Below are 15,263 nucleotides of genomic sequence, written 5' to 3' on the forward strand. Positions count from 1 at the left end.
CAACACAAAATTATTACAAAAAATGAAATAAATTACAACTTTCTGTTTGTATGGTTTATAAATTGGACATAATATTACTATAATCAAATATCATTATCTTTATTTTATATTCTGAACTTCATGCTGGTAAAATCTAATATAATAATGTAAGGAAATCAATGTGTTATTTTTTAAAATCTCTTTTCAAAAATTGATGAAATACTCTTATGAGATTCAACAACATATCAGATTTGTAAATTGTTTTATAGTAGATTAGAATGGACATTACTGTGACACAAACCCATTCATGCATGCAAGTCAATATTTTTTTTAATCATTTATTGTTTGTTGCTGGCAACAGAAACAGATCTAGATGTTGCATACAACTTTTTCAGAAACACTGACCAGGCACATAGAATGGAAGCAACATGCTGCAGCATTACAATACAGGTGGCAGACAAAAGACAAACAAATAAACAAGAAACAAAACAAGTCCTAGTTTACATAAACATCACCTAAGGCATGACATTCCTATCATTTTGATTTAAGCTGGCAATTCGGATAATAAGCACCAAGAACATTTTGCGCTACTTACTAGAGGTTTCATGACATTAAAGTATATGTAATACATGAATATCAAATATTTATTCTCCTAAAGCCTGTCTAAAACCAGTCTATTGGCACCATTGGTATGAGTCCATATACAAACCTTGAGGTCGGGAGTTCAAAAGACGTTAAAAAGATGGGAGTTTATGCCACACTGTTTGTCGTTCAACAATTTAAAGGATAGAGCAACATTGATCTGGCACTGCTCAGTTGCTGCCAGGCCCAAGATCAATTGGGCAAAATGAATTCTGTAGATTTCTATTTCTGATTTAATATGGATTTTCCTTTCCTTTTTCCATACCTTTCCTTAAAAGTCCTTTTTCCTTATCTTTCCATAAAAGTCCATAATGACAATTGTACTGGAGGTTAATCTAATATGCCAATTTTACAAGAGTGTGGTGGCCATTGTAGAGCTCTTTTTTGTAGAGATTCTTCCTGAAATTTGAATTCCATATTTTTTGTAATGAAAATATGTTTAAAATGGACCTTTAAACGCACATCTTACAAATTAATTGAATGGATATTAGATGGACACATCAACTGGAAATCACAAGGATTGTGGTTGGAGTTCAGCCACTGCATTAAGGGTCCTTGGCAAGACCAAAATATACCTTTTGCCATGCTCCATTTAAGTGTTCATGTGTAGCAGTAGAAGTAAGAATTCCTTGAAAGCAATGAGCTCATTCATCAGTCACCAAGAAATTCTGGGTGAAAGACATAGAGAAACTACTTCAACAAATGCTATGAAATTTCTTTGACTTAGGCAGGAGTTTGAATAAGAAGAGGGGGAACAACACAAGCTTTTCAAAATCTGGTAGGATATTGCTGAAGTGAGTCAACTTATGCAAATATTTTGGCTATAACTTTGATTTGAACCTGCTCAGTCCAGAAATCTTCAAGCTTTGAAAAAGATCTCTACTAGGCATACGTTTTATCCATTTGACTCTTGTTTGACGATGCTCTGACACCCAGCACAGGCAACAGATATGCATTAATATATATTGACTACTGAATTCTGTAGTCCCTGTAAGTTTTGTAAAGGCTTTGGGCCAAACCTCGATCCATGAGACAGAGGGTAACATTCATGAAGTTAGATTAAAACCAAATAAAAAGTAAAATACAGGCATTCCTAAAAGAATGATACACTTTGGAGACAATCTATGACATTGTCAGTGACATTATCAATGGTATAGGATTTTACTATCCCATCATGATAGTAGCTAGAAAGTGGCTATATCGCAACAATCAACACAACAGGCAAGGATTTGATAGGAGATGCGGTGGCTGTCATTTTCCAAAGGCAACATCAATGATACAGCTCTGAGCTTGGATGGAGTCATGTATAGGTTATATCTATGATAAGAGTCTTAGGGAACTTTGGATAACATTAAAGACTGGTCTCAGATGCTTCGCTCTCCGATCGTCCAGTGGCTAATCTTTCACTGTCCTTGGTTCTACTGGCCACCACACCTACATCCTCAGACTTGGCAAAGGCAGAATCACCATCATCACACAATGTCCCTGAGTCTGCCTTTCTCGTCGTGCATTAGCTTCCAATCTCGTGGGTGACTGATGCAAAGAATTATCGGTTGATTTGAGAGTATCCTCTACCGTGTCACCGATGGTTGGTGCAACATCACTAGAGGGTGTTTGGACATCGCAGCCAGACGTCGTCCCGTCGCTGACCGTCGTCATGTCTTCGCCCAGGATCGCGGGATTTTCATGAGCTGATGTCGTCGTGGAGTTGGTGTTTATCGACGACATGGATGATGACATTGGCATGTCAGCAGTGCTGTGAAAAAAAAAAACATCATGAAAGGTTAGACTTGAACTGATAATATGGGAAAACAGGATCGATTTGAGAAGTAGATTAATTCATCATATTTGTTATGGGATTGCATTGCACAAACACATCATCAAAGTGCTACCTTCTGAGAAGGATTCTAAGACAGTTTGAGTTGCCAGGTAGTGTAACATAAACACATACGATTGATAAATACGACCGACTGCAATCTTTTTTTTTGTAAAGAGTTGGCCATAGACTTAAAATATTACCTTCAATTAATAATAATAATAATAATAGCCAATTTTTATAAAGCGCTTTTCCAAGAATGGCCCAAAGCGCGTTACAGCATATTATTATCCCGGTCATTGGATTCATTTCAATCAAGCACAAAAAGTGCAAAATTTCCACTCCCTGGAGAGCATTCCTTGCATTCATCGCAGCCATATTATGGCGCTGGCAAAATCAAACATACAATATCTTTCACATCCTACCGGGTACCCATTTAGCACCTGGGTCAAGAGTGGCAAAGTGTGGATTAACGCCTTGCCAAAGGACGCTAGACCGCGGTGGGATTCGAACACACGACCCTCTGTTTACAAGGCGAGAGTCAGAACCACTACACCACGGCTCTTAACTACTTGAGTGTATCCTTTATATTACAGGGAGGGTCCTTGACTAGATCTGGGGGTAATTTCATAAAGGAGTTTACTTCACCATTATGGTGACATATGGTAACTACCATGGTAGTAAAGCACAGCAGCCAATCAAGATCTAAGTTTACTTGGTAGTTGTCAAGATAGGAGCAAGTTCTTGAATGGGCCCCTAGACGAGGTCTGAAGGGTGTTTTACAAAGATTCAAGCATGACTTAGAGTCGCACTTCAATGTCTCGTTGCATGCCTAACAAAGGCATGACCGCATCGGTCAGATCATGCCAAGAGGTCATGCACTAATGCATATTGATCAAAGAGATTACGTTGCATATCATGTAAAGCGTCAACATTCAAGTGTGATTCTAAGTCATACTTAAATCTTTGTGAAACACCCCTCTGGTGGCACATGTATTTTGTGGGTGGTGTGGCATACTGCTCTCTCACTTCTTATATGTATACCTACCTATCAGGGTCTGAATCACTGCTCAACTGGTCTCTGCTCTGCCCATCTAGTGACTTCAGGAATTCGTCATGCTGTTCTCTCCATTCGTGCAGAACGGTTGATGACACCACCTGGTCTTTGCCCAGGAGAAGCTCTACACTCTCCAACTCTGCTTGTTTTGCCTGAGAAGTGTTTTTTTTTTAATATAAATCATGATAGGAAAAAAAATGATGTATCCACTGATATGTATTTTTAATTTTTAATGTATAATGAATGCAGTTAACAACAGTGAAGAAACATGTACATCTCTAATAATTTCAAAGTATAAACAAAAGAAAGTTTCTTAAAGGTTGAATGATCAAAGGCTTCTTATACCTGTTATAAATACACTATGAACCCACGATATTGGGAACAACAAAAGATAGTGTTGTTGCTAGATCAGACTAAGCTCATTCAACAACAACAACAACAACAACAAACACACAGGGAGAAAGAAATCTTGTGTTATTTACACACTCTCCACCTAATTAATCATGTATTGGCTTGTATGTAAAAGTAAATGTAGGAAACGTTTACAAATTATGTTGTCAATTATTGACCAATAAATTGAATTGTTTAAAAACAACAATAACATATCAGCCTCTAAAAGTGTGGCATAGCCCCCATGTATCAAACTTGGATTAAATATAATAACAATAATAAAAAATAATTAAAAAAAACAAGAGCATCCCTATGCAGATTACAGAGTAAGAAAACTGAAAGAAATATTTCTATGTGCCAGGATAATCAGTTCACGATAATTATGTCAAGACTGTCAGCCGAAGTAGCTCGGGTTCCATTTCCCTTTCAATGGTTGAAGCTTACCTTTAATTTTCTTTCAAGCAATCTCTTTTGGTAGACTTTCTTAGCCTTTTCACTCATCTCCTGTTTGGGTACTCTAAGAGTAGGTCTCTCTTTCTTCTTTCCTCGAAAGCTAATACTTCGACCGAGGACTGGGACTGGAACATCACGGATCTTCTCCCACTCCTCCCCGTACTCATCTTTTTTACTAGATTTTTCTATAATTGGAGAAAAGGAAGGAAATCAGATGAGATTGTATATCTATATCATTATCATTAGCAGTGCTCAATTTCATAATCATATAGTGTTATAATAACCCCATCATCAACATAATTATCAATGAACATATTGATATTTTTTGTAATCAAAACCATTCATATGTGAAGTTTCAGTCTCTAACAAAGATCTTTAATTTTTGTAAATATTCATTATCACAATTACCATCATCATTATTTTTATTATTATAATTGCCATCAACATCATTATCAACTGCAGCAACATCACATCATCATCATAATTATCGTCACCACTACCACCTTTATTATCATCGTTATCACCATCATCACCATCACTATAATCCTCTCCATTGTCATCATTATCAACATCATAATCATAATATTTTCCATTTTATGCTGTTCCAAAACTTTATAACACATTAACTCTTCCTGAAGAAAGTGGGTGATTAATTTCCAATAATCAATGTGCTTTTGAAAATTTGAGGGAATTACTGTGGAGCAATCTATGTGAGTCACATAATCCTGAAAACCCATGAGTAAAAAATGAGTTATAAAAAAGAAAAACAAAATCAGCAACTTTTAGGAAATTTTGAGGTGGAGTTGTATCTTATAATGGGGCCCGTTGCAGAAAGAGTTGCCTTTGATCGCAACTCTTTCTGCAACGGGCCCCAATCTTGCGCAACTTGATTTTCAGCCAATGAAGCACCCGTATTCGGGACTTGCGCTTGAAATTTTAACTTGCATTTAAATGCAACTCTTTCTGCTACAGGCCCCAGATCCAACATTATGGAATAATCTGTCAAAGAGAAGTGACAAAGGATCCATCCCTAATTGTCTTCATAGCACAAGAATCATCTCTTTTCTGAAAAATTGTGATATCTGTGTCATAATTTTATGGGAAAACTCAAAACCAAAGAAAAAGCCCTTTGAATTACATAGTCGGCAATGGGGAGAAAACCCATGTACAGAGGATGATGAAGGCTTACCTTTGAATTTGAATTTACATTCTGTACCTTGTGAGCTTTAGGAGAATAAATACATTTCTGAATAAAAGCACTGGTCAAAATAGTTTGTAAAGAATGGTGGCTTGTTTCGAAAATCTGACCCTGGTCATATGACATGTTATGCAGGCAGGCTGTATGCATGCAAGCAATGGCAGGAAATCAGCGGCAGCTCAGTGACATGCTACAGAATTCATGGAATTGGTGATAAAAATGTTATGAAATCTCCGAGCACAAAAAAGGCAAGTTGTAAAGCTGGACTGTAAAATAGTAATTATGATTCATGAATTCAAAATTGGGGAAAATAAAGAGTCCTTTAAATGTTCTTCTTTTGACAAAAAAACAACATAATGAAAAAGATCATGCTTTGAAATTCAATTAAACAAATCCTGATATATAACACTAAGCTTCATAATGCAGTTTTAAATCAAATCAAACATTACTTTATCTCGCAGAATATGTTTGGTAATTTGCGTTTAATTATTACATTTATTATCTTGGCATATTTTCTGTGATTTTTAAAGTTAGTTTTCTTCAATGACTAATTGAATGCTGCCAGATATTTTACAAGAATCATGTAGTACATTCAATTCCATTTAACGCAAGCTGCATGTACCATTGCACTCAATGCTCATTATATGAATGCAGTACTTTTCTTGTATCATTTTCCTTGTTAATAAGTATGAAATGTTGTTTGTCTTATTAATGTACATGGTAAAATGAATGAATTGAAATGGGCTCAAAACTTAAGATGAAGTACGAGGAGAACATATCAATGCAGCCATGACCCCTCAAATCAATCCACATGCAAAATTATACACTCATGCATACAGAACAACAAAAAATGCATACAGAACAAAAAATAACAACCTTCAAAAAACAGACACCACTTAACAAAAACTACACGAAGGAAATATCAAATATCATAGGATCACAGAAAAAAGCCTAGCCCTGGTAAACACAGCTCATTTCCATTTATCAGCCTTGCCCCTGCTTTGTGCGAAAAGTCTAAAAGGGATTCTGCCACAGTATTTTATTTTTTGGTGCTAATCTTGGGCCTCATCAAGTCCAAATCTGCTACCATCATGCACAAAAGTTAAAAACCTGAATGCCCCCCCCCCCCCCCATGTCTGATCTAAAGAAATTGAATGGCCTAGTTGGGTTTAAGCTCTTTCTGTACAGAGGATCAAGTATGCAAATTTAATCCAATGGTGCTTGGGGATACCTCATGCATGCATATAATCCGAAAATGATATTAAGAAATATTTTATTTTAATAGCTGTTCTAATACTGTATACTATAGATAGAAATAAAGTAATTTTCTTTTTAAAAATAAGAAATGAGGCCTAGCCTCCCAAGTGATGATAAACCCAACTGCATTATGCATGAAGTCTCTAAACTAAAATGGCATCTATGGGCAGACAAACAGCACAATAAAATTCTTTACTTCTGCTTTTTAATAAGAAAAATATATATATATATTCCTAAGTATCAGGGGTGAGAATGACCCCTAAGAAAAAAAAATAAAAGAAAGCTGAAGTTGAAAGAGCCTCTCTACTTTTGTACAGAGCAAAGCTAAAATAATAAGAAATTAAGCTGAAAATCAAAAGCAAAAATACATGTAGCTGATATATATCAGCTAAAAAGCATAATTCTCATGCCGCTGTAACATTAACACTGATATCTAGGAAAAGAAGAAGTTCGCCACGACATCAGGTTGGTTTGAAAAGTGAATATCGAAAAAAATGACAGAAGGACATGTATATCAATGAAGAATGGGGTGAAAATCATCTTGAGATTAATAAAAGGGCAATTCCATTTATAAGTATCAACATTTTCATACATCCGACCCCCATTTTTCTCAATTCTTACTTCACTTCATAAACTGACCAAGTCATGTTCATTTTGAGAGCATTACAGACTGTCAAAAGAACCAGAAATCAGAAACAGAAAATTAAATAAAGATGCCACACATAGGGGGTTGGAGATATATATTTTATGGAATTGCCAAAAAGAGTTACTAATAATTTTTTTTTAATTGGGGGATATCACAGTGGAGCACCTCCATGTGATTTTATCAGTGCATTCAGTATACAATGTATCATCAGAAAAAATCATTTCAAACATGAGAAAAATTTGTCATTCATCATGAACCATAAAAAAACAGGAATTCAGATTAAATGACAAATTGAGCACCTGCTTGTATCTGACACCACAAAACCCAACCTTTAGAAATTTCATAGCTCTGTTATTCTTGGATTCTCATAAGAATTACATGAATGCATTCCTTTCATTTTTTTATTTTTTTATTATTTTTTTTATTTATTTATTTATTTATTTATTTTTTTTTTTAGGGGGGGGCATTATGAAAAACTAGCTTGATATATCTGGGTAGACTTAGTTGATAACGCATTGGTGATCCATAAATGCATATTCTCCAGTTCCTGGGTTTCTGCTTCTCACACTATATGCAACATAAACACTCACAGCAAATGATTTCAATATTTATCAAACAACAATCATAAAAATAATGCATGCTGAGGAAGCATTTCCCCCTCTTAATCAATAACTGTTTAGTAATAAAATAATGCCCACATGCAATGAACAGGCACAAGAATGCATGAAATGAATGAAAACAATAGATACGATTATTTGAGCTTGGAAATAGAAATGGACTTTCATGGTTCACATGAAGAAATATGGAAAGGTACAAACAGAATTTGCTGGGGGGTTACAATAAATTTCCATGAGATTGACAAAAAGTAAACTTTTGATATTCTTGTGATTAAGATTATGTTGTAAGGCTCCCCCCATGCATAGTGTTAGCATATTATCCATTGGAAATTAATCTATTGTAGTATCAAATAAGATTCTAATATGTAAAGTCACCAAATTATGTAGATCTTAAAATCACTTTTCGCATATTAGACATAAGTGGTTTCAGCAGAGATTGACTTTCATTGGGGTTTCAAGAGGACACAACACCTAAATGTACTATTAGGGATATAATTTCTTTATATTGACCAAATTAAGTAATTTCATGAAAATAAGCTTTCAGCATGTGAGAATCCACGGAATTGTTATAAATTGATACGAGCTCCATTTCTACTTCCAAGCCTGAAGAGAACTTTCTGATTATCTCTGATCTTGGATAAAAATATGAGATTTGAATGACGGATTGGATAGAGGGAAAGGTTAAAATTGGAACAATATTTTCATATTTCTTTTGCATAATAGCATTTCAGACTTTGATTCATGTCTGAAACCAGAACGAAAGGCTTCTTAAGATTAATGATTAAAAGAACATTTGTAATAAAGTTTATTTTTCAAATCAGGATAATCAGAACATTTCTTCATATAAAAAATAATGTAATACCATAGGAACCAGGATAAGAGAACAAAATAACAAAACAATGTCTGAATATTCAATTTATAGGGATGCCAGTTGATATTGATCAGAGGGCCTGAAAATCACCAAGAATACAATATTTTGTACACAAAAGTGCTAAAACTATGGCCTGAAAATAAATGGACAGAGCCTGAATTCAGGCTTTTGCCTGAAACCTGGCATCCCTGAGGCCAAAGAAAATGATATTCCCCTTTTTTGTTTCATTGATTATTTGATAATACATATTTCAAGTCCGGAATGGTACCATACTTGATTTTGGAAGCGTAGATCATTTGTTGCAGAAATCAAATCAACATGAGTAATGTATTTGCTAACATACATGTAGTTATCTGGCAATATGACCCTGCCTGTCTGTCTAAGACAGCTTATCCATGTTCATTTATCCTGGTTCTGAAATGAAGTTTCTAGTAAGCCACCATTCCTTACCGCTTTGTTTAGCCTTTCTATCTTCTTTTGTTTTTCTTTTGCCTTCATCAACCTCTGTGTATCCGGGTATTCCTCCCTGCCCCGGCTCCCAAGTAGACAGATCATACTCCTTCTGCATCCCTCTAGGAGATTTCGAGGATTTGCCCAACAGTCTTGGCGCACATCCCCTGTGCTGCACCTGAGGGCTCGACGACGGGGTGGAGTCCGTCGACGATGGAGGGCTGCTGGGAATAAACAATTTCCCCTGGGGACGCCTGCTCTTCTCCCTTGCCCCCGCAGGGTACGTCGTTTGGTCGTACTTGATGATGCTGATGGGGGATGGCTCACCTTTGAGAGACTCTATGGCTTCGGCAGCTCCTGGGCTCATAGAGTTGATGCTTCCTGGTTGGCTGTTGGTACCTACTGACGTGGCATCGGAAGAATCTCCAGATTCTTGGGCAAGGTCGTAGCTTCCTTTGCGGCTTTCTTCGTCTGTGCTTTCACTGCTGTGGTATCCACCTGTACCAATGGCAGGAACAATATGAGTAATTCCATAAAATGGTCAACCACTTTGTATGTCCGACCCCCATTTTTTTAAGTTTAACTTCACTTCATAAGCTGACCAAGTCATGGTCTTTTGAGATAATTACAGACGGTCAATAGAACAAGAAATCAGAGATTTCAAATATACGGGGTCGGATGTACATATGGAATTGTCCATATACATGTATGATAACTCTTTTGTTACTAAACAGTAAGATTCAGAGCAAAATAATGACAATGATATATTTATTATTTTACTTGAGTTCTGCTGGAATTAATCATTTATTTTTATTTCCAGGCAAAACAATGAAGTCTTGATGCTCACAGGCTTGTGGGTTAACGGTTGGATTATTACGAGTACTTTTTTCTATAAAATTTATCGTAAGAACTGCAAATAAATGACCCTTTCAATGACCAGAATATGTAAGTGTTTCAGACCACCATGAACATCTCATATGTTCGATTCCCACTTGGTGCGCTAGTGCCCTTTGGTAAGGCATTAATCCTCAGTACCAGGTCCTTCAGAGAGGACCTTAAGCCGTCGGTCCTCTGGTTGCTTGCTTACAAGCATTCATGCTTTCTTAGCAGTCAGGTAAAAAATCACCACCAATCAATCAATCAATATTCAAACCACTCACACCATATTCAAACTCCTTTCTACCATTTAGCAATCTGAACTTACTTTTCACAGAAGTATCATCGTTTTTCTCTTTTTTCTTGTGAAAAAGTGAGAAACTTAAAACTCTTCCTCGACTCCCCATTTTCTCCCACTGAATAACGCAACTTTTCTTCCACTGTTTGAATATAACTGGCGAGTACCAGTAGAGGCTACACAACTATAAAACAAAGATTCCTGATTGCCTGTACTAGACATGTGCATGTACATGTATGTAAATGGATATGTAAGTAATACGGGTACCAAGAATAGGTTTGGGGGGTAAATAAGGGTTTAACATGTCCTAACAGTTTCAACTGTATAGTGTGCAGTGTAGAATCTATATAAGAACACATTTTTGTTTCATATATAGACTTAATGTAATTAAAAAAAGTCCAAACTGACTCAAATTACACTAATGGAGGGCACTTTGCCCAAATCTAAATCAACAGGAAATACTTCATAAATCTTCCAAAGAGAATCTAAGTGGACAGGACACTCTCAGCAATAAATCTGAATTAATCCTATTTTGGCAGCTGAAAAGTATTTGAATGAATTTCATCATAGTGCAATGTAAAAAAAATAGCTGGGGTGGAATATAAAATCTTTAATTTTGTGAAACTGAAGATGTTCAAAAGTCATGTTCATATATTCCCTACCCCCCTTCCCCCCCAAAAAAATGCAGCAAAACCTATTTATCAACATATAAACAGTTGGACAATTACGAAAGGTGTGACTCAATTGACTGTATATATTAACATGGGACACACTATAAAACATTGAACAGTTAAATTTTTTTAATCGAAATCAATCAAACAGGTCTGTATATATTGGACCGGCCTTGAACAAAATTATAAGAGAACTCTGCAAAATTCATCTCCTAACATTATTTCACACATGGATGCAATAGTTTGCTTTTAAATAATTAACAAAGCTTTAAATTTACCCTTTTTCTACCCCCCCCCCCTTATTTTGAATGTACCCCATTAAAATGTCTGTACAACTGCATCAAGTTACATGTCAATGAATATGCTGGTAGATATACATGTATCTACTTCCTGATATACTCAAGGAGCGATATAGCCACACTCCATGAATCTTTATAGAGGGAAAGAAAGAGAAAATTACATTTTGACCACAAAGCCATCCTATAGAGTAATCAATTTTGACATTCCTGACAGGAAAAAGCTTAGCCAATAAAACAAACATAAAAGAGATCAAAGACCAAGTGACATGTGGGTACTGCATGTTATTAATAGTCTTTTAAAAAATCATGACAAAATGAAGAAAAAATTGTTAGATCCAAACAGCGAATATACTATGCCGATATTGCCACGATCTGACAAACCTTTAGATCAGGTACCATCAGGGCCACATCGATTTCATGGTAGAATGCAAGGAGATAATGATAATTTGATTTTATATAGTTCTTAATACATCAGAACGTGTCTAAGCATTTTACAGATATATTATTACCCCGGTCATTCCCACACACAATGTATGCACATCCTTCTCTCTTTTTCTCTGCTCTGCTCATTTTCATTTTTAAGGAAAATTCTGTGCATTTTTTCGTATTTTCAATTCTATGAACAGCAAAACTAACAAGATAAACAGTTGAATTATTGATTCTTCTTTCCAAAATTATAAACATCAATCAGATTCATGGTCATTTATAAAAGCTATGGCAGTTTTACTCAGCAGCTTCATGAAACCCTTGTTTGCTTCAAGCATTTTCGAGGTCATCACAAAACAAAACTGGCCGATAATTGCACCTCTCCATTTATTATCCAAAATTGAATATTTGCTGTGAAATATTAAAAAAAAAAATTGTACATCACCATCTACTCTAAAAAATATTGGAATTTTATTCTTGGTCCGTTGAGGTGATGCATGACTCAGGCTGGGGTGTATCGGTATAGGGTAACCAGTTATTCTATAGCAAAATGAACCGGTCTTCATTTGAATGTACACGTGTGAGAGTTGGGAATGCATGTGTACACAGTGGTATATGCAGATTGCCCCCCCCCCCCCGAACACCGAACAATGCACACTGCTCTACCTACAGTACCCTATTTTCCAATGACCCATTACTCCAATACAACAACTTCTACAACTACCCACCATCATCATAGCCATCAATTCTATCACCATCACCACCACCATTATCATGATTGCCATTAACTACATCATCAATCATCATAACCATCTAATACCAGACATGACGGCTCAGTTGCAGAGCGCCCGCTCCATGAACAGTAGGTCGTGGGTTCGATACCCAACCGAGTCATACCAAAGACTTCTTGTTAGGCGCTTGACATTGGAGAAGGGTAATAATAACATATTATGTTATGCAGGGCCCACTGGAAGAACAGCTTACAGCCGAGAGTGGCTACCCTGGGTAAATAAGAGTGATTATATGACACCTAGATAGATCCTTGTCATTTGATTGGTTGTTTGATATCGATCATTCAGCCCATTTTACAATGATGGTCATCAACCATGCAATTTTACATCCATTCATCGTGCAATTTTGTATCCATACGATTTTGTTCATTGCACGTGTGCAACCAAACTGCAGCTACAGGCACCACTCGGGTTTGCAGCGTGCATGTTGTATGTACGCGATAATCAACAGACCGAGCTCGCGATGTATGAGCATCATATTTTGCATCGAAATTCACAAATTTCATATGAAAAAAATCTTTCCTTTTTTTCATATAAACCAAATAATGATTGTTATTTTCATTTATGCAATGGACGAAATACTTCATTCGGTGAAAGATAGCCGAGTCATATCTATTACCTCATGAAGTATTCTGTCCATTGCACTCATAAACATTCATTATTTGTATATCATTATCAATATTAGCTTACCTAGATCTAATCTCTTTAGGATGGTCTCTGTGATGATAGTTGATTGCCTAACTTTCGTTTCATCTTGGAGCATGATGGTGGCTAGCTGTAATTTCTCCATCCAATTCTTAAGACACTTTTGATCATTGGCTGCTAATAAGATATCCTTGATATTTCCAGGATGTTTCAATTTGAAGGCACTAAAAAATAGAAATTAAAAGATAACAATTCTTTACATCATTTCAATTTAAAAGATCATTTAAATTTCATACCTGCCCATCATGACATTCATGAAATAGGAACAAAGTACTAGGAAATTTCACAAGATTTAGTAACATTCTTAGATTTCCTAATACTATTAAAAGATTATTTTTTAAACAAGAAATTGTTTGAACCAAACATTTGCTTTTCCCAAAATAGGAATATTCCAAACACTTGCCAAATGTGAAATAGATAAAGCATGGGCAAGATAACGAAAAAAATAATAGAGTTTGAAAACAATCTTGTAGAGTGTCTATCACACGCAGTGTTTTACGAAGCATCTTATTGGAGGTTTTCACAAACAAGTCTACTCTCAGCCAAGAGGAAAGGATTTCAGTCAACTGAAAACTAAAAAAAATTGCTTCAAGAGAAGCTACAAATAGCCAAGAACCACTAGGTAAGTGGTTAGTATTCATCAAGGTACTATCAAGTACTATCAGATACTCACTAAGATCTCCTACTATCCGGTGATAGAATGACTTGAAACCCAGGCAGACAGATCACACCCTTCGCCTTATCAGACTGTAAAATATGAATGAAAGTAGTTAGCAAACAAATACTCCAAATGAAGCGAACATCAGACTTACTTAGACATATTGAATATGATATCTTACGACCACCATATCAATATAACATCGGAAAAAGCAGCAAAATAGAGCATCTTTACATGCTGAGAAATACATCAAGCTGTATGTCGCATGCACGTAGTAGATGTGCTAAACTTGACTATATTCACCAAAATATGAAAAAAATCTAACATGCAAGCCCATTGCCCCTGTCAATATTCATAAAATTCAAAATAATTTTACTTGCAATTTTTATATATGTACATGTACCTGCATATCATCACACACATAAAATACATATGTTTCTTGAAATATATTTTCAATCATTATGAAGTAGTTAAGGGTGGTAACTTATTTCATTTATACAAGGGATGGGGTAGCTGGTTGCATGAGATATCATTAAAGAACTTAAAGTCCATAAATCTCTCATCTTAGATTTGTCTTATTTTCATTAACCTATTCCTCTCATGATAATGCATTTATGAAAATGAAAAAGACATCATACTTATACTTGCTTATACATGTATAGCGCTTAATACTTACTTTGTCAGAAGTCTCTAAGCGCTCTACAGTATGTATGCAGCATAATTACCCTGGCTTTAGCAGTGCAGCTGTTACGCGCGCTGCGTAATCATAGTGAAATTTCCTCTTTTAACATCTCACCTTTTGATCTTTGTAGTAATATAGGACAAACTCTTTGAGAACAAACCACATCGAGTGCCATTTTTGTCCTATCCTATCTTGTCTCTTTATCCACAGTTGTCCTTCGCACTCTCCTGGTCCGAGATCAGCACACGAGACGCCTCTCTTGAATCGACCTTTGGTCTTGTGCTTTCTTAATCTGACCTACAATAGCATCAAAATGACATGGATGATGACAAGCAGCTACAGCAATGATCAGTGGAGGTGCCATGGCCGAGTGGTCTAAGGCGCCTGGTTATACATGAAAAAGTCCGGGGTTCGATCCCCGGCCGCGGCACCTATGACCATGAGCAAGGCATTCAATCTACAATGCTCTTTCATCCTGCTT

At 36.0% G+C, this 15,263-nt stretch overlaps 1 protein-coding gene across 1 annotated transcript in view; it reads right to left on the reverse strand.

Moving 5' to 3' along the window:
* Nucleotides 1-540: 540 nt before the first annotated feature.
* Nucleotides 541-15,263, reverse strand: part of LOC121413506 (CNK3/IPCEF1 fusion protein-like) — a 37,793-nt gene continuing 23,070 nt past the window's right edge. The window contains 8 exon segments of the mRNA XM_041606331.1: nt 541-2,125; nt 2,128-2,377; nt 3,486-3,646; nt 4,329-4,522; nt 9,377-9,874; nt 13,428-13,606; nt 14,116-14,189; nt 14,897-15,079. Of these exon segments, the coding sequence (XP_041462265.1) occupies nt 1,973-2,125; nt 2,128-2,377; nt 3,486-3,646; nt 4,329-4,522; nt 9,377-9,874; nt 13,428-13,606; nt 14,116-14,189; nt 14,897-15,079 (1,692 nt within the window). The 3' untranslated portion in view covers nt 541-1,972.

The sequence above is a fragment of the Lytechinus variegatus genome, chromosome 4 (genome assembly GCF_018143015.1).
Source record: "Lytechinus variegatus isolate NC3 chromosome 4, Lvar_3.0, whole genome shotgun sequence".
Taxonomy (NCBI): Eukaryota; Metazoa; Echinodermata; class Echinoidea; order Temnopleuroida; family Toxopneustidae; genus Lytechinus; species Lytechinus variegatus.